General features: G+C 42.6%; 1 protein-coding gene across 2 annotated transcripts in view; it reads right to left on the minus strand.

The window, feature by feature from the left end:
* PDE6A (phosphodiesterase 6A, cGMP-specific, rod, alpha) overlaps nt 1-14,295 on the minus strand; it is a 76,342-nt gene extending 62,047 nt beyond the window's left edge. Inside the window, exons 1-5 of one of the 2 annotated variants that reach the window (XM_004686878.2) lie at nt 13,711-14,295; nt 9,964-10,116; nt 8,941-9,030; nt 8,176-8,316; nt 1,273-1,347 (exon numbers count right to left, since the gene is read on the minus strand). In XM_004686878.2, coding sequence (XP_004686935.1) covers nt 1,273-1,347; nt 8,176-8,316; nt 8,941-9,030; nt 9,964-10,116; nt 13,711-14,184 — 933 coding nt within the window. In that variant the 5' untranslated portion in view covers nt 14,185-14,295. The remainder of the gene's footprint in view (nt 1-1,272; nt 1,348-8,175; nt 8,317-8,940; nt 9,031-9,963; nt 10,117-13,710) is intronic. The other variant, XM_004686879.2, reaches the window with a different exon arrangement.
* Between the last annotated feature and the right edge of the window lie 3,897 nt (nt 14,296-18,192).

Here is an 18,192-nt window from a genome sequence, read left to right on the forward strand (position 1 = left end):
TTCAAGGAAACTGAAAGTCTTGATATTTGTGAGAAATGTCTTGCTTTTCACTGTTAAGCCACCAATTCAAATTTTTTAAAAAATAAAGAAAATTTGGCCCTCCCTGGTGGCACAGCGGGTTAAAGCACAGCACTAAGAAGCTTAAACCACTTCCACATGAGTTAGATCCTCGCCTGCCCTGGAGGAGATCCACATGGCACGGCAGACCTCTCCTGGCCCGCCCGCCACTCCCCTCAGCAGTGTACTTCATCATTCTGCCTGTTCCACTCCCAGCTCTGTCTCTGGTGAATCCTCTCACCCTCTGCATCTCTGGCCTGTACCCCAGTTCTGTACGAATAAATAAATAAATCTTTAAAAAAAATTAAAAACTAAAGAAAATTGAAAAGACCTATGCAGTTAAACAAATGTATCTATGAGCTGAAATTCATGAAATTAATAAAATATAAATTAATTATAACCTTCTGTCTACCAATTTGTAGTTTCTAGATTATATATATTCAGGTATTTCCAGCTCTAATTATCTATAATTCTAAATTCTTGCAACGTGAGTCCTTGAACAAGCTGTGTGACCTTTCTGGAACTCTTATCTGAGAATGAGAATGAGAATGAGAATACTGCTTCATTATTGGTCAACCCTACAAGGTCATTGTGAAATGCCAGCAAGATATTCAAAACACCTTTCATCAAAATAATGTGGTACATAACCCTATGGAATACTACTCAGCAATTAAAAAAGATAAACTCATGCCATTTGTGGCAACTTAGAGGGAGCTGGAAGGGATTGTGCTAAGCAAAATAAGTCAGAAGATGGTTTCACTTACTGTGGAATCTAGAGGAACCAAACAAAGACAAACTTTAATTATAAATCAATCCTTGAAAACTGACTATAGATCTAAGGTATCCAAAAGGGGAGGAAGAGAGAGAGGTAGGGGTGAAGAGAGAGAGGTAGGAGTGGGGGTAGAGCACAGCAGACAATGCTGGAAAACTATGGGTGCTTTGGTGGTGAGGAGCTATAATGACCACACCTCAGGGGAGAAATCCTGTATCATCAAAATATTAAGAAAGTTGTAGAACAATGGGAACTCACTAATAAAATATGTATTAATTAAAAATTATGTAGGGCTTGGCAATGGCGAGGACTTATCACAATTTCAAAGGAAATAACCCGATCGGAAGAAGATAAATACCTAAGTGATAAACATCCTTCAGCTGCCTCTACTTTGTACCTCACTTTGCATTTGATCATACTGAATAGGTCAGAAACGTTCTTACCCTTCCATCTGGAGTTCTAGGACCCGAGTAGGGTGGAACTTCACCCATTAGGACTGGCCACACATCAAAAAATTCCTGGGAATGAAAAAAACAATAAGCACATGTCCAGAAAAACATTTAGAAAAGAAGACTTGTCTATGTGAGTCATACGTCACTGAAATTTGGAAGGTGGGAAGAACGCTCTAAAACCTTGAAAGGACAGCAAAAGCTGGAGGTTGTCAATTCTGCCTGTGCTTTAAGGTACTGTGAATGTGTCTAATCACTAACTGAAAATTAATGATTAATAGTTGGAGCTCTCTCCAGGCTCCCTGTGCCATGGAACAAGAGAAGTGAGGTAGGGTCTCTGTGGTAAAGACAATGATGTAAGCACATGCCAGCATGAGACTGAAGTTTTAGATGAAGCAATGTCCTTTACAGAATCATTTACAGCAGCAAATAATTAGAAACAACCTATGTGTCGAGCAAAAGGGAATTTATTAAATCAATGATGGTGCATCTAATGAGAACAATGTTATAGATGTGTATAGGTTGATGGAAAGTGTTCATGAAGCTGACAAGTGAGAAGCGTGAGGTCACAAAAATATAAATCATGCGACCTAGAAAATGCTCTGGAAAAAACTCACAACGAAGGTTTCACAAATGGGTTTGGCCTGGGTGATTGGAATAAGTCTAAATTTTATTTAACAATTTTGCCATAATAAAATGAATTATTTTTGCAGTCAGAAGAAATGAATTTCACAATAAGAAAGAACTAAAAGACAATGGTACCAAATATGGACAGAAAGACTGTCTGGTATCCAGAAAGAAAGGACAGCACCTGGGAGACAACTAGCAGTGACATGAGCCAAGAAAGGGAAAGCAGGGTGGGCAATGGCTGTGCACAGCCTCAAGAGAAGAAACCAAGTGGGACTCCTTGCCAGCTCTTGCTTCTGTCTCTCCACTGGCTTTCCTACTGAACACTCATAGCCCGTGTTGAGCTGGCAGAAAGTGCTTCTGTCTTCCTGTGCCCTCCATTCATCAGTTCATACTGAGGACAGTGATTTGTTAGCGCTGGGCATTGTGGGTAGGAGGCCACGCTTCTTCCTTTTGCCCCTCTGCTTGGACATATTTTTTTTGTGGTGGTTGGCCTATTCTCGTATCATCCACAAGCTGAAGGAAGCACATGTGAAATTTAGATTCCACGGCTTCGCCCTTCTGTCCAGTCCGGTTTTCTTTTGACTACTGGCAATAGACAGACGTTCACTTCAGGATGAAACTGCGAACTGCGCATCCACCTGAATCCCATAATATGCTGGCTGCTAGAGACACAGAGGAAGGAACCACTGTGCCCCGGAGGAAAGCCAGGTTCCTCTTACGGAGGAGCAGTGCCTGTGACGTCAGTAAGTGTTTTAAAGTCCTAACCTGTAACAAGGTAGGAGCCAAAACAGCCATGACAGGAAGACACAAAGGTTAGAGGCCCCCAGAAAAAAGACAGGTCCGTGGAGCTGACACCCTATGACCAACCCTGAGTGAGCAGCTCTGAAGACTGCTGAGAAGCCAGTGTTGTCAAGAGTCTGGGTGATCTCTTCTAAACCTCTTCTCCTTCAAAGAGGTGGCTCAGTGGGTTAAAGCACAGCACTGTGAGGCTGTCCACAGCCACTGCAGCAGGAGTTGGATCCCTGCCAGGGAGCTGACCCACATGGTGTGGCAGACCTCTCCTGTCTCACCTGCTGCCCCCTTCAGCAGTGTATTTCAGTGGATCTACCTGTTCTGCTCCCCATCCTGACTCTGGTGAATCCCCTCACCTCCTGCACCTCTGGTCTATACCCCAGGTTTGTATACATAAGTAACTCTTTAAAAAATAATAATAAACCTCTTCCCTCTCTTTGATTTCAAAACTGCTTTACTGAGATATAATTCATGTACCATATAATTCACTCCATGAAAGGTTGTAATTCAGTGGCTGTTATTCTTTCATAATGTCAACAGCTCAGGTAACAGCTTAGCCCCTGGGCATCAGGTGGCAGTGCAAACATCTGCTAGACTGTGCCATCTTTTGGATCAATGGGATTGACCGAATCAAAACATTCTTGTTTAAGAATAATGAACAATCATATACCAGAGACATTCTGTGGGGGTGGAGTGGGGAATGGGATCAAAAACGGGGGGGGGGGGGAAGGGAGGGAAATGCACGGGATTATGGTGATGGCACACGGGTGACTTGGTGATGGGAAACCCGTGGTGATTACAATTGAGATGGGGGAAAAAATGTACAAAATGATGTAAAAATAAACTGTTATAAAAAAAAATTCTTGTTTAAGTGGGACTTTCCCATTGGAGAGGGAGTTCAAAAGAACAGAGAGGCAGGGCACTCCGGTCAAGGGCATCCTGTGTCTGGAATCAAGTCTTTTAAGTGCAAACTGGGCACCTTACATGGTAGCCTTTTGAATCCAACACTCAAATTCTTTTGATTCAAAAAGAACCGTTCACAAAGGGTGTATTGTTAAGCAATATTTGGAAAAATATTTTGTTCAAGAGTATGCAAAAAAAGAAAAAAACCACAAAAACAAATGAATGGTTGTATAGAGGTTTCCTAAAATTAGAATGTGGTCCTGTTGCACTAGGATTACCTAGGGAGTTATTTTAAAAGCAAAAATTAGAGTAACAGACCTGAGTATATGGAAACCTGGCATATGATAAAATGGCATATTAAAATGGTGGCACTCCAAAACAGTGCAGAAAGGGTGTGTAGTCCTTCAAATTAGTGTTTTGTACTCTTTGGGTAGATGCACAGGGACAGAATTGCTGAATCCTTTGGTAGAACCATCCTTAATATTTTAAGCAACCTCCATATTATTTCCATAGGGCCTGGGTCTGTCTCCGGCATTACCAATGTAAGGCATAGACAATTCAATTCTAAAGATGGGCAAATTAGTTATCTTGGCAAAATGTGGAAGAAGAAAGCTAAATCACAAATAAGCATACAGAAATATTTATCCTCACTAATATCAGTGAAAAAACTATTAAAGTTAAAACATACAATGCTGGGGCCCTGGTGGCGCAGCGGGTTAAAGCACAGCACTAAGAAGCTAAAGCCACTTTAGCATGAGTTCGATCCCTGCCCTGGAGGTGATCCACATGGCATGGCAGACCTCTCCTGACCCGCCCGCTGCGCCCCTCAGCAGTGTATTTCATCAGTTGACCTGTTCTGCTCCCCACTCTGTCTCTGGTCAATCCTCTCACCACCCCTGCACCTCTGGCCTGTACCCCAGCTCTGTATACATTAATAAATAAGTCTTAATAAAAAAAATACAATGCTTTTGGGCCATTCAGATAGAAAAAGTAGAAGATGTATACAACCCAGAATTAGGTGGGTTTGGGGAAGTGAAAATTTCTGCACTGTGCATAAGAATGTAAAATGGCATAGCTTTTAGAAGGCAATTTGGGAGGAAGCAAAATAAAAGTTTTGTTTTAGTAATTCCATTTCTACACTTCTGTTCTGTAGATATTCTGTGCATGAATTTAACTTCAGTGTTGCTCATTGTGGCATTGTCTTCAATTGCTGGAATATTTAAAAATTATTTAAATGCTCAAATATGGGGAAAAGGATAAATTAATTATGGTACATCTATACTATTTTAAATAATGAGGTAAATTAAATGTAGGCTAAAGAACAAAGAAAGAGAACTTCTACTTCTACTATTAGTGGCCAGATTGTTTGAAAGCCAATCTTCCAACTGAGGATAATTATAAATCTGGACTCTCTGTATGTGTGCATCTGTGTGTACATGTATAAGTGGGTATGTATGTTCCACTTACTTGAAGGCATCTTTGGGCTAGCAAAGAAGCAAGGACTTACAGTTAAGATCCCACAAAGAAGAGAAGACTGGAGAAGAGAAACTGACATCTGATTTCACTTTTCTTTTGAACCTTCTTGCTGATACTGAAGATGCTGTTAAGCAGGTAAGAAGCTCAGCAAGATTTCCAGCAAGCTTACAGGGCTAAGAACACAATGTTGGAATTTGGGGCCTGCTGAGGAGAAAGAACCCTGGAAATACCCTAGGCTTTCAGCTGGGACCTTCCCAAAAAGTTAATACACCAGGAGGAAAGGTGAATCAGAAGTAGACCAGGCCTCAACAAGATTGCAATCAGTTTCAGATTGGTTCCATCTCTGATTGATTTTTAGGAGCTCTGCCTTTATACCAGGTGTTTGCCAAAACTAACACAAATCCCCTCTGGCAGAAGAGAACATTGCCCTGAATTTCAAATCATCTCTATATTTTTCAACATCTCTGATGCTTCCACAAAAGTAACCAGGAATGTATAAAACAAGAACTAACTGAAAAGTCAAGAAGGAAAACAGATCATAGAAAGAGAGTCATTGCAGTTAGCTCAGATAAGTTAGCTCTCAGATACTAAAATAATTGACATCCATGAAATCAAATACAGAAGGCAAAGTTATAGCTGGAAACTACAAAAAGAATGAATAGGAATTCTGAAGTTGAAAATACCTATCAATAAATAGTTTTAACAGTCAATTAGATGCACCTGAAGTATTAATGATCAATGGAAGATAGATCAGAAAAATATTGAAAGTGCCCCAAAAATACAAAACAAAAATATTATGTATTTATGGAAAATACATGAAGGGGTATAAGAGACAAAAAACACAGTGAAAAAGTCTAACAGGTCTTAACAACAAACTTAGAGGTCTTGTCATTACTGGCTATCAAAATGTTTTATAAAGATACTGACACTGCAGCCAACTATAATTATACCAATGGAACAAAACAGAGCCCAGAAATATACCCAATATATGTGGATAACTGGTTGATGATAGAGGTAGGATATGAAAAATGGTCTTGTCAATAGGACAGTGGGGGAAGAATGGTCCTTTCAATAAATGGTGCTGGGTCAGTTGGATATTCATAGTTCCATATGGAAAAAAATTAATATTGACCCTACCTCACCCTATATGCTTAAAACACTTCAGGTAAATTGTAGAACTATATGTGAACATTAAAACAACAAGCTTTTAGATGTTGACATGAAAAAAAGTTGAATATCTTTATTATCTTGGATTTAGGAAAGATCTCTCATGTAGGGCATAAAATCCAAAAATATCAAAGAAAACACTGATAACCTAGATTACATTATAATTCAAATCTTACATTCATCAAAATATGTATTTACCACTAAAAGGATGCGAATACAGAGAGGGGGAGATATTTGTGGTGTTTCCATTCAACAGAAGACCCAGATCCAGAATTTGTAAAGAACTTTAAATCAGAAAGACAAAGGAGGCAATAGAATTTTTTTAACGGAAAAGGCTTGGATAGTCACTTCACAAAATAATATACCAAACTGGCCAATAAATATATGAAAAAAAATGTTCAATCTCATTAATCATTGAGGGAATGCATGTTAACAGCCTAAGAATCAGGAAACATTATTTGCTTATATTGGTGAGGAAACTCATGTGTTGTTGGTGGGAATGTAAAATATTACAATCAATTTGAAAATGAGATAGGCCATATCTATTAAAACATACCCAGAAGATGTACTCCTAGATAAATACTAACAGAAATTAACCAGTTGTAAATACAACTGTGTACAAAGACCTATAATAGTATGTTCATAATAACTATATTCATAATAACCCAAATCTGAAAACTCAGATGTCCAAGAGGACACTCCACAAGAATAAATAATGAATGATCCTATGTGGAACAATAAGAATGAAACTTCTCATCAAAATGTGGAGCTAAGAAGCCATTTATGTGAATTTCAAGAGTAGGCGAAACGAATGTTGTTAAAGTTCACATAGTGGTTCTTTTTAGGGAAGAGTGTCTGGGAGTTACCGGAAAGGGCTAAGAACGTAGTTTCTTAATCTTGGGGATGGTTCCATGAGCAAATTTATGCTGTGATGATTCATTAATTATTCCTGAATGACTGCTCTTCTCTGGGTATAAAGTTATGCTTCCAGAGAAAAGCTTATGAAAGAGAATTGCCACGTACTGATCTGGAAAGTTGTCCACTAAACAGTAAGTAAAAAAGGCATTCTCTCAGGAAATGTGGTTCAGCAAGTTTTTCACAGTCTCTCAGAGATTCTGTTTTACTGTCACCTCTGGGATTTGCTGGAGTTCTGATCCTAAAGACCTTTCCAACCCCAGTTTCTACAATTCATTTTTTCATACAACCAAATATCTGGAAGGTCTCCAATGGTCTTTGCACCACTGGCAAGACACGAAATGAACCTGCAAGGAGCTTGTACCGTGGGTCTTCAAGACAGGAAATCACAAGTTTAGGTAACTCTGGGATTTTATTTCAAGGTAAAAAATGATTAGCCCCAGGAGGGGGCATGGGCCAGTTTGATTTGGAACCTTAGCCGAAGAGCATTTCTGGAGCTATGGTGGGCTCCATCATGCTCTGCCAGCCCATGGTCTGTTGCAAACCTGCCCCTGAGCATTCTGAGGAACCAGGCTTAAGCACCCACACCTACCTCAGTCATCTGGGTGAGCCCTGGATTTCTGAAACTTACTTTTACCTCTGATTACATTTTCTGAGAATTCCTGAATTGGTAACATTCTTTCTTTGGGATTTTTACAAGACAAAGAAATGTCTGTTTTCTTCACCTTTTACTTCACTCACTTTACTCCACAAGCTTTTTCCTCACATTCACTTTCTTTCAATTGACTAGAGGAGGAACAGGCCGTTTTTACAAACCTGTGCTCGATTGACTTTTCCCCTCCGAAGGCGGGTTTTCTCTTCAGTACAAAGACCCATGAGAAACTTTTCATAACCGCCCACATTCTCCCAGATTGTTCCCTGTGAGCTGAAGGCCTGACACAGTCTGGGCTCCACTCCATATACATTTTATTTGCCAATGTACACTTGGAAACGTCTGTCCCAAGGCTTCCTCACCTTCTGCTTGGTCATGTCCAAGAGCCCCACAGAGTATCTGTCACAGTTGAGGAAAGCTCGGACTGTGTACAGGGCTTTGTGAAACTGTCTCTCGATGTCAGTAAGCTCTTCAAAGACTTTGCTCCCCGACCACAGCAGTATCTAAAGAAGTACAAAACCACAGTGAAACTGAATCATAAAGTATCAGCTCCCATAGCTAGAGAGAGTTTATTTCAGTTAAGAAAATAATGAAAGAGACAGACAGAAAGGATTATCTTCATTTTATAGATGGAGAAACTGAGTTTCAGAGAGGTATATAACTGGCTAGTGGACATTGGACCTAACCTTGGCAGGTATTTGATCACACAGGTTGTTAATAAGAATAATCGCAACAAACAATGTTTGAGCACAAGTGTTATTCATGTATTATCTCACTAAGTACCGATAATAGCTTTTGGAGGGTGTGACCATAATTATCCTCATTTTTCAAATGGGGAGGCTGGAGGTTGGAGAGGGTAAAACAGTCACTTCCCCTCAGCTCTTGGAGTTAGTAAATGTTAGTAAATGGCTTAACAAAGATTCAGACCCAAGCTGTCTGACTTGTAAACGTGCGCATATGACTGCTCTGGGGTTCAGTTTTACAAACGGCTACTAGTTCCTAAGACCAGGATTGGGCTGAGAGCCTGCATTTCCCAGCTACTTTCATTCACCCACTCTGCAACATGCCACAACCATGCTTCAGTAAAAGGACAGGTCTAGTCTGGTCTCTGGGGTCACACCTCTTACCTGGCCACGGCGAGTCTCACAGTTGTGCAGGTAACTCAGATGATACACCTTCATGATCAGATTTGCAAAATTGAGGTACTTGAGAAGAATCTGAAAAGCCCACAGCATGAGGGGGACACATAAGAAGGAGAAACACCATCAGGAAATGTCTGACTATGTTAAAAACTTCATCAGCGCCCAGACTGACAAGATGGCATCTACCACATTGGACACCCTGCACCTCAGTGGCTCCCCAGGAGCCTCAAAGTTTGATGGTGGGAGAAGCCCAAACCTGACTGGCTTGAACACCTCTGCCTGTCGGTGCACCTGTGTCCCTGACAATGTCATGAAGGTGTTTTACAGCACATAGAACTGGATTAGAATGAACTGTGGGTATAATTTGTGATGCTCCATATAGTGATACCTGTAGTTCCTCTGGATTCACCAATCTGTTGACTTGTACATGTGAGAGAGAAAATTACACAGGAATATATGCCACCTGCTTTTGTATCATCAACTGAAAACATAAAGCTACTTCTGAACTCTTAAAAAAGTAATAAAAAGAACTTCAGCAGAAACTTGGAAATGCTGATTGAAAATGTTGCATTCTGAGAGTGTAAAACTCACAGAACAGAATATTGATGTCGGCAGAGTATGTGGATGGAATAGTTCCACTTACTGACTTTGTAGTCCCTGTGATAAGGCATATGTGTGTTGTCTGACCCTGTCCTAACTAAGATGGACCCCATAAAGTGGAAACTGTAAAATCATCCCATTTGCCAAATAAGAAAACTGAGGTCAGAGAAACTAAGTAACTCATCCAAATCCAACAACTAGATATTGGTAGAGCTAGACAATCAATCCTACATTCCCGGCTCCAACTCAATATCTGAAGTACTGTCCTGCCCTCAAAGGGCATCAGACCAACCAGTTGCCTTACAGCAGGAAACTGAGGCCAGGACAAAGAGCAAGTTTTGGGGGACTCCATGACCTGAGAGGATGGGTTAGCATGACCAATCCCAGCCATTTCCAGAGCATTCTTACCTCCTCATCTCTTTTGGTAAAATGTGGTCCCTCTACTTTATTTACAGCCATGATTATGGCCACCACATCCTTCCCGTTCATTATGGGGGAAGCCAAGATGTTCTTGGTCTGGTATTCGGTGAGAGTGTCCACAAAGTCACAGAAATGCTCATCCTGAAGGAAGCAAAGACAAATCAGGATGTGAAGAACAAGACAAGACAAGGAAACACCCAGAGCCCCAGGAGTTCATGGTAGGGAGTTGGACAAGCTCTTCCCTTATTGTTGAGAGCCCTCCACAGCACCCATAAATCAGTCTGAGAAGCCAGTATAGGGTAGTGTGGTCAGTAAGCCCAGAAAGAGGAGATAGCCTGAACTGTCATAAATGCAGAAGAATCTACTGCTCTGTTTCCTGATGGCACTGAAAGGTGTCCAGTCATTGCCCGTACTCAGGATACAAGCCAACTTGGACACACACCATTCAGGATGTTCTGCAAATAGAATGTATTTCATAGAAATTTTCTAGAACAGAGTGTGCAGAACCTTGTCCAAAATTCAGAAATTTCCCACTGGAGCAGGATTAAACAAACCCAGCATTGTCCATGATGCTGTCTTAAACCAGGTGAAGGGTAAAGGAATTAAGGAAAGCCTGTCGTGGGCCACTTAAATTAGCACTAGCTTATCAAGCAAAGTCTCTAAAGAGGCATTAGCCATGAAAGGTTTTCCATGTCATTCTCTAAGGACACATGCTTCCCTGAACACGGCCTGGGTGGGGCAGGTTCACATGCATTTTTATGAAGTCATTAAGCTTTACCATATTTGCCTCTGCCGGAGAAACCAATGTCAGGGCCTTACCTCCCTCAGAGGCAGATGTTACTGAATCCACCAGGACCCTCTTTCCCACTGAATTCTCAGTCCTAGAACTCCCCTCACCTCCCGCCCCCCAAATCACAGCTACTGGCATTTGCACTGTTATCATCCTCGTATTGCAGCATATAAAGTATTCTCAAGAACCGTGGTATAGAATCTGAGATTATCAGAGGCAGAAAGGACCTTAGAAGCTATTTAAAGCAAGCTCATTATTTGAAAATATGAGACATCCAGCCAGAGAAAGACATCAGTAACAAAACTTGAGTTGTTCTCTGTGCTCCTAACTGGAGTTTCCACAAACTCCAGAATTTGCTCGAATGGCCCACAGAACTTAAGGAAGCAGTTATGATTACTGACATTAGATAATAAAGGATATAGATGAAGAGTAGATGAATACACAGGTCAAGGTTTGGGAGGGTCCCAAGTACAGAAATTTCTGTTCCCCAGGAGTTGGGGTGCACTGCCCTCCCAGCACATGGATATACTCCCCAACCCAGAAGTTCTCCAAACCTTTTACTTTGGGGCTTTTTTTTTTTTAAAGATTTATTTGTGCATACAGAACTGGGGTACAGGCCAGAGACTCAGGGGTGGTAAAAGACTTCACCAGAGACAGAGTGGGGAGCAGAACAGGCAGATCGACGAAGTACACTGCTGAGGGGAGCAGCGGGCGGGTCAGGAGAGGTCTGCCAGCCATGTGGTCACCTCCCGGGCAGGTGGGAATTGAACTCATGCGGAAGTGGTTTCAGCTTCTTAGTGCAGTGCTTTAACCCACTGCGTCACCAGGGAGGGCCTACTTTGGGGCTTTTTATGGAGGTTATGTTATATAGGCATATTTGACTATCAACTTTATTTCATCTCCTCTTCCCTTTCTGGAGAATGGGGAGGTGGGGAAATAAAGTTTCAAGCATCTACTCATGGCTTGGTCTTTCTGGTGATAAGCCTCCACCCTGAGCCCACCCAAGAGTTGCTTCAACAGAAAAAAAGACCAACAATCAGCAGGACATTGAGGGTACCAGGAGCTCTGTGTCAAGAACCAGGACAATGGCCAAATAAATATTTATTTTAAATCGCAAGCCCCAGTCGACTGGAGAAGACCATCAGTTTTTTACTCACTCAATAAATTGTTATGACTATCCACACTGAGGACTATCCAGGCAGAGGACTAAGGAATGAGGATTTTCTGAATGGGGGAAGGGCTTAAGAATGAAGAAGGTTTATCAGATTCAGCAAATAAACACAGGAAGCTCAATTTGATTTCAAGTCAATAAATAATTTCTTTAGTGTAGGTCTACCCTAAATGTTGCATAGAACATACTGTTTTCAAAACATTATTGTTTACTTAAAATTCAATTTTAACTTGGGTATCTACTGTTTTGTCAGACAAATCTTAAGGACTGCCCCTGAGGCAATCCTAAGGATAAATAAGAATATTCAAAGAGTTCAAGTGTTACATGACCACTCCAGAAATTTCTTTTCCATGTTTTCACATTTTAAAAATGCAGTGCCGGCCCTCCCTAGTGGCGCAGCGGGTTAAAGCACAGCACTAAGAAGCTAAAGCCACTTCAGCATGAGTTCAATCCCCTCCCTGGAGATGACCCACATGGCACAGCAGGCCCACCCACTGCTCCCCTCAGCAGTGCACTTTGTCAGTCAACCTGTTCTACTCCCCACTCTGTCTCTGGTGAATCTTCTCACCTACACCTCTATACCTCTGGCCTGTACCCCAGTCCTGTATGCATAAATAAATAAATCTTTTTTTTTTAATGCAGTGAGTGTAGCCATTTCCCAGGCTTTCCAAGGGTCCTGAAAGCTACAAGTATTATTCTTTGATGTTTAAGGAACAACTTTAAACCTTGTCTACACATCTTCCTTCTCCTTCTCCATCCAAGCCAAAGTCAATATTGGTGTCTGAGGAGAAATGACAGAAGAAACAGACACAGGGAAACAGCAAGTGCACAGACTACAGACCTGGACTGGTTACAGCCCATGCCAGTGTCACCAGCAGGGCAACAGGAATGCCAGGCCCAAGAGCTTCTGAAGACACACAGTCAAAGCCTCCAGAGTGGACTTGGGGATTAAATAGGAAACAGCACTCTTCTTAGCATAGGGATGAGTGGAGTCGGACCGGAAGGAGAGTGATGGGAGGAATGACTGAGTGATTTGCCCAAGATGATGAAGGATGCCATGCCAAGAGCTGTCAACAGAACCCTGGACTCTTTGGAGAAAGACACGAATGCTTAACCAAGTGATCAGTGTTCACATTTCTATCAATGAGACAAATTGTCATTCTACTTCACCTCATGTAATGCATGAAGAAAAATACATCGTCTCTGACATCCCGACATAAATGCTTCATCTGAATCTATCGTGAAGACGACAGCAGACAAACCTAAACAGACATTTCTGCAAAATACTTAGCCTCTCCAGACTAAAAAACTGTTAAATTCAAGGAGAATAAAGAAAAATTACTAGACATAATTGAGACAATTGGCAAATGCTGGCTACTCAATAGCACTGTTTCAATGTTATATTTCCTGAAGGTAATCATTGTGCTGTGGATAGCTGAGAAATATATGCCCTAGTTCTGGAGATACCCAGCTAGTAGCTCAGGTTAAAAGGGCTGCAGCTAACTCTCAGATGGGTCATTAAAAAAAAAAAAAAAAAAACAGAGAAAAGCAATGTAACAAGATGTTAACAATTGGTGAGTTTGGATCAAAGATACTCAGTACTTTGTACTATTTTTACACTCCTCTGTGAAGTTTGAGTTTTTTGAAAAGAAAGTTCTATACAAATATATGACTAACTAAAGAGAAGTGCCAAGACATCACCTGGTGGCCAGCAGCTCCCCAACCCACTCCACCCCCAGAACCCCTTGCCCTCCCTCATGAGGTGAAGGGGTACCTCTGCAGTGTTGGAGACATTGGCCATCTTCTTTGAGTGTGCGACATAACCCACCACACCCATATCCAGGGGGAAGACAATCTCGGAGTCAGGCATCACCAGGCAGTCCTCGAGGACCGCATCCTTGTGGACATTGAAGAGCCGCGTGGCCAGCTCCCCAATGCCATTCCGGGCCCTGTGCATGAAGAGGCTCATGCGATCCGCCTGCAGAAGGAAGCACAGCTTCTTCATGACGTTGAAGATGCATTTCTCCGTCTGTATGTTCTCCTGAAAGTCCCTCAGGAGGTCGAATATGATTTCGCTCTCCTCCACGCTGCTCAGTGGGTGGTAGTGGCTGAGGTCAACAGCAGCCTCCTTGGCTCCCAGGAGGTCGGCAACAACCTTGGCCTGGTAGCGGAGTTGGTAGTAGCGTTTGGTAAAGCCAATATTGGAGTCCAGGAACTTTTCCACCTCCTCTGCTGTCACTTCAGCCATGGCCGGGTTGGCTCAGTGGAGGGGCTGAGGCCAGTCTTCCTGTGGCAGAACTGAGTCAGGATGTGTGGGGCTCGTGCCTGGATTTCTTTGGGTCTTGCCTGGAAAGCGCACTGGTCCTGCTGCATAAGAGAGGGAGTGTGCTAAGGAGATTAAATCATTAATATTTCCTGAGAACAAGGATTATGGGGATCAGAATGCTCCAGATACTGCTGGGCCCGAGATGGGGGAAGGAGAGCCATTTCTTCTCACTGTGATTTACCAGCACCTGAGGAGAGACATCTGCACAGAGCAGGGGTGGACTCCCCTGGAGGGGCATTGAGAGGAGGCTGCAAAAGGCATCATGGAGACCACCTGGCTGTCGATGTGTTTTCTCAGCCCTGCAGGGTATTTTTTTCTTCCATGTGGACCCAGAAGTCTACATTTACAGCCTCAGAGAGGTGTTTGGCTTCCCTTGGAGAATCAGAAGATCTACCAATTTCATTTCCTCCCTGGCAAGAATGGTGGGAGCTGATGGGGACAGCTACCCTTCTTCTCTTCTGCCCTCTGCTGCCCTCTTTCCCAGAGCCTCCCCCATAAGGGGCTTCAATTCACATCCTCATCATTCCTGCTTCTCCTCTGTATACCACTGACCCCCATTTCACAATCTCTGCATCCAAATTATATTCAACTTAAGGTTTCAGGATTTTCTGTTAGAATTTAAAAGGTCCTCCTAAGACATCTTTCTTCATTTTCCTTTAATTCCAAAAGCAAAACATGTTTGCTAGAAGAAATACATGAGGAAGATTGTTAGTCACCCCAGATCCAGCAAGAGGTACCCCCTAGCTACTGCCTTCGTTTTGTCCTTTCTCACAGAGGCTTAGCTTGCACATCTATTTCCCTTCAATTGTTAGGGGGAAAGGGTGTCCTGAAGGAACTCTACAGATGCAGATCTTGTGGACTCCACCCCCACTCCAGACACCGAGACTACAACTGCCTGCCACAGCAAAGGGAGAACTGCGAGGACCCAAGGGCGGAGTTAAGCGGCCATTTTGAGATTTTGGATATACCAGTGGACATGTTGGGCTGAGGCTTTCTCTCTCTCTTGGCTTTGTGGTTGGTGGCTGGTCACTTGGCTCTTAATCAGCTTTCAGTGTGCTATTGGGGTTCCAAGTCAGTGGAACTAGTAGGATGCACTAATTAACTTGTGTCTTTCTCTCTCTTTCCCTGGATGTTCCTTTTCTTTTCCCTTTGTAAATAAGCCCATTATGGATCTTTTTGTTTGTGTCTGCAGTGCAGTTGAACCTGAAGTACACGGGTGAGGACTCGCAGACAGGCAATCCAATTCACATTGGGGTGCCCTGTGACACAACCTCCTCAATCTTTTCTTGACACTGTGTGTTCTTTCCAGCTGGTCCCTTCTTGGATTGTCAGTCAGAATTACATATAGTTTTCTGGGTGCTATTAGCTCCATGGATCTCCAAGCACCAGAATGTTCTTTGAAGAGCCCCTCTAACATATAGAAGAAGCAGGACAGAAGGCTTTTCTCTCTGGATTCTAGGGGATAATCTCAAGAGATGAGCATCTGTGCACTGTAACGATGTGGAATGCAAGCTTATTACACACCAACTTGCTGCTGGCCCTTTGAACTTTGTAAATGAACTTAAGGGAAAGTCAGTTTGTGGGATTGTAATAAATTTGTGGGCTATGACACTGTTCAGTAGTGCGTGCACAAGTGATCCCTGGCTTGACAGCCATGCAGCACTCTAAACCCATCTAATCCCTGACACCATAGCTACCACAAGCCTTCTGTCTGGAATGTTCTTCCCCATTCCTCTGGATACAGTCTCCTTCTCAACCCCAAGATCTCAGCTTACCTAATTGTCTTATCCCAAATAACCCCCAGCTAACCCCCCCATTCCCGTCTGTCATGTCATCCTATGCAATCCCTTTATTACTGTTATGTACTATGAAGCAATGACCTCGTTTGTTTTTCTGTCTCCTGTCTATTGTTTGTCTTGCTTCTGTGCTGAAATCTCCAGGAAAGCAGGCGCCTGTTGGGGCCGGTTCCCTGGTTCTCACAAGGCAGCCTGGAATGTCTTTGGTGCTAAAAACTTTTTTTTTTTTAATTATAAGTCTGTGATGGTTGACTTTATGTGTCAGCTTGCCCAGGCTATGGGATGCCCAGGTAGTTGGTATACATTGTTTCTGTGACTTCTGAGAGTGTTTCAGAAGAGATTAGCCTTTAATCAGAATCCTGAATAACGGATCCTCCAAAAAAAAGACCATCCTCATCAGAGTAGGGGGGCATCCTGATCCCTGTGAGGGTCTCAATGGAACAGGAAGGGGGAGCAAAGGCGAAGTTGCCTTCTGCCCTCCAACATCAGCACCCCTAGATTTCCAGCTGAGAACAGAACTGATGCCACTGTCCCCTCCAAAGATTTCCCCCACGGGTGCTCAGGACTTGAGACACAAACTGAATTATATCAGTGGCTTTCCTGGCTCTGTGGCCTGCAGACAGCCACATGAGACCTCTAAGCCTTCATCTGTGTGAACCTGTTCTCTAGAGAACCCTGACAGACCTAAATAGCAATCAAAATCTAGAAAATACTGGAGAACTCAAAGGTAAAATCAAAACTAAACATGGTCCCAGATATTGCCCATGTTAATATATTTGTTTATATTTTAACTTATTTTTCTGGAGATAGAGAGCAAGCGAGAGAGAAATATTCTTGGCAATCTTGGCACCGTTACCAATGTGAACCCCTTAACTCTGCATTGTGAAGAGCTTCCTGTGTATTGTGGGGTGTTTAGAAGCATCTCTGGTCTGTGCCCACAGGAAGCCAATAGCATTCCCCTCCAAGCCATAACAATCGAAAAGTTCTTTGGATGTTTCCTAATGACCCTTGGGGACAAAATCACCCCAGTTGAGACTCTGCTGTGCTGTGAGTTCTGCTTCCCACGCTGTCTCTGGTGAGTTTCACTTCCACACCTCGGACCTGTACCCCAGTGCTTTTATGCATAAATAAATAAATCTTTTAAAAAATCTCCAGAAGATCCCAGCCTGGGTTTCTAGTTTTCTATTATTATAAACAATACAATAATAAGTAACCTCATCTTTCTTATAACAAGACTTAGATGCAAAGCTCCAGGCCAAAAGAGCTAGCAGTTGTCTCAGGGTTTGGCTAAACAATGCTAGTTCTGCTTTCCCAGGCAATTCCAGGGTGATTGAGAGTGTGATGGCTGTCCTGCCCTCTCCCTCAAAAATGAAGCACATTTTGTAAATTCAGGCTTTAAGATCTTTCCAGAATGTGACCCCATACTTCTTCATATTTGTTTTTCACAGTTTCTGTCCACATACTCAGAGCTGCACCCGACCATCTTGCCTGTGTCTGGCTCGGCTTCTCCATTCCTGCTTTGTCCTTGCTGCCCTTGACCCCCCAGTCAAAACCCCATTCCCTCTCTGGATTCTTTGAGGCTGCAACTAGATTCTTGCTACTTAGAACCCAAACTCCCGGTTTCCTTCCATTCCAATGGGAGTTTCAACGTTCTAGGTTGCATTACTTCTATACATCTGACTTCACATCAAACTCTCAAGGGTAAATTTTACCCTTAAAAAGATCTCCTGGGCCCTTCCTGGTGGTGCCAAAGTTTAAAGCACAGCACTATGAAACTATCTCAGCCACTGCAGCACAAGTTTGATTCTCCACCCCCGAGGTGACACACATGGCTCAGCAGACCTCTCCTGTCTCGACTGCTGCTCCTTTCAGCAGTGTATTTCAGTCTATTTGCCTGTTCTGTTAACCACTCTATCTCTGGTGAATCCTCTCACCTCCCACACCTGTGGCCTGTACCCCAGTTCTTATATGCATAAATAAATAAATCTTAAAATAAAAAAATCTCCAGAAGAGCCCAGCCTGGATCCTTTCCTATAATACATATCAGGTTTTAGAATACCATCCACTGTTTGAGAAGAAATCTATTTTTACCTACTTCCTCAATTTGCCAGAATGAGTCCATTGAGAAACTTCA

This window comes from Condylura cristata, unplaced genomic scaffold, assembly GCF_000260355.1.
Source record: "Condylura cristata isolate star-nosed mole 26May11 unplaced genomic scaffold, ConCri1.0 scaffold00021, whole genome shotgun sequence".
NCBI lineage: Eukaryota > Metazoa > Chordata > Mammalia > Eulipotyphla > Talpidae > Condylura > Condylura cristata.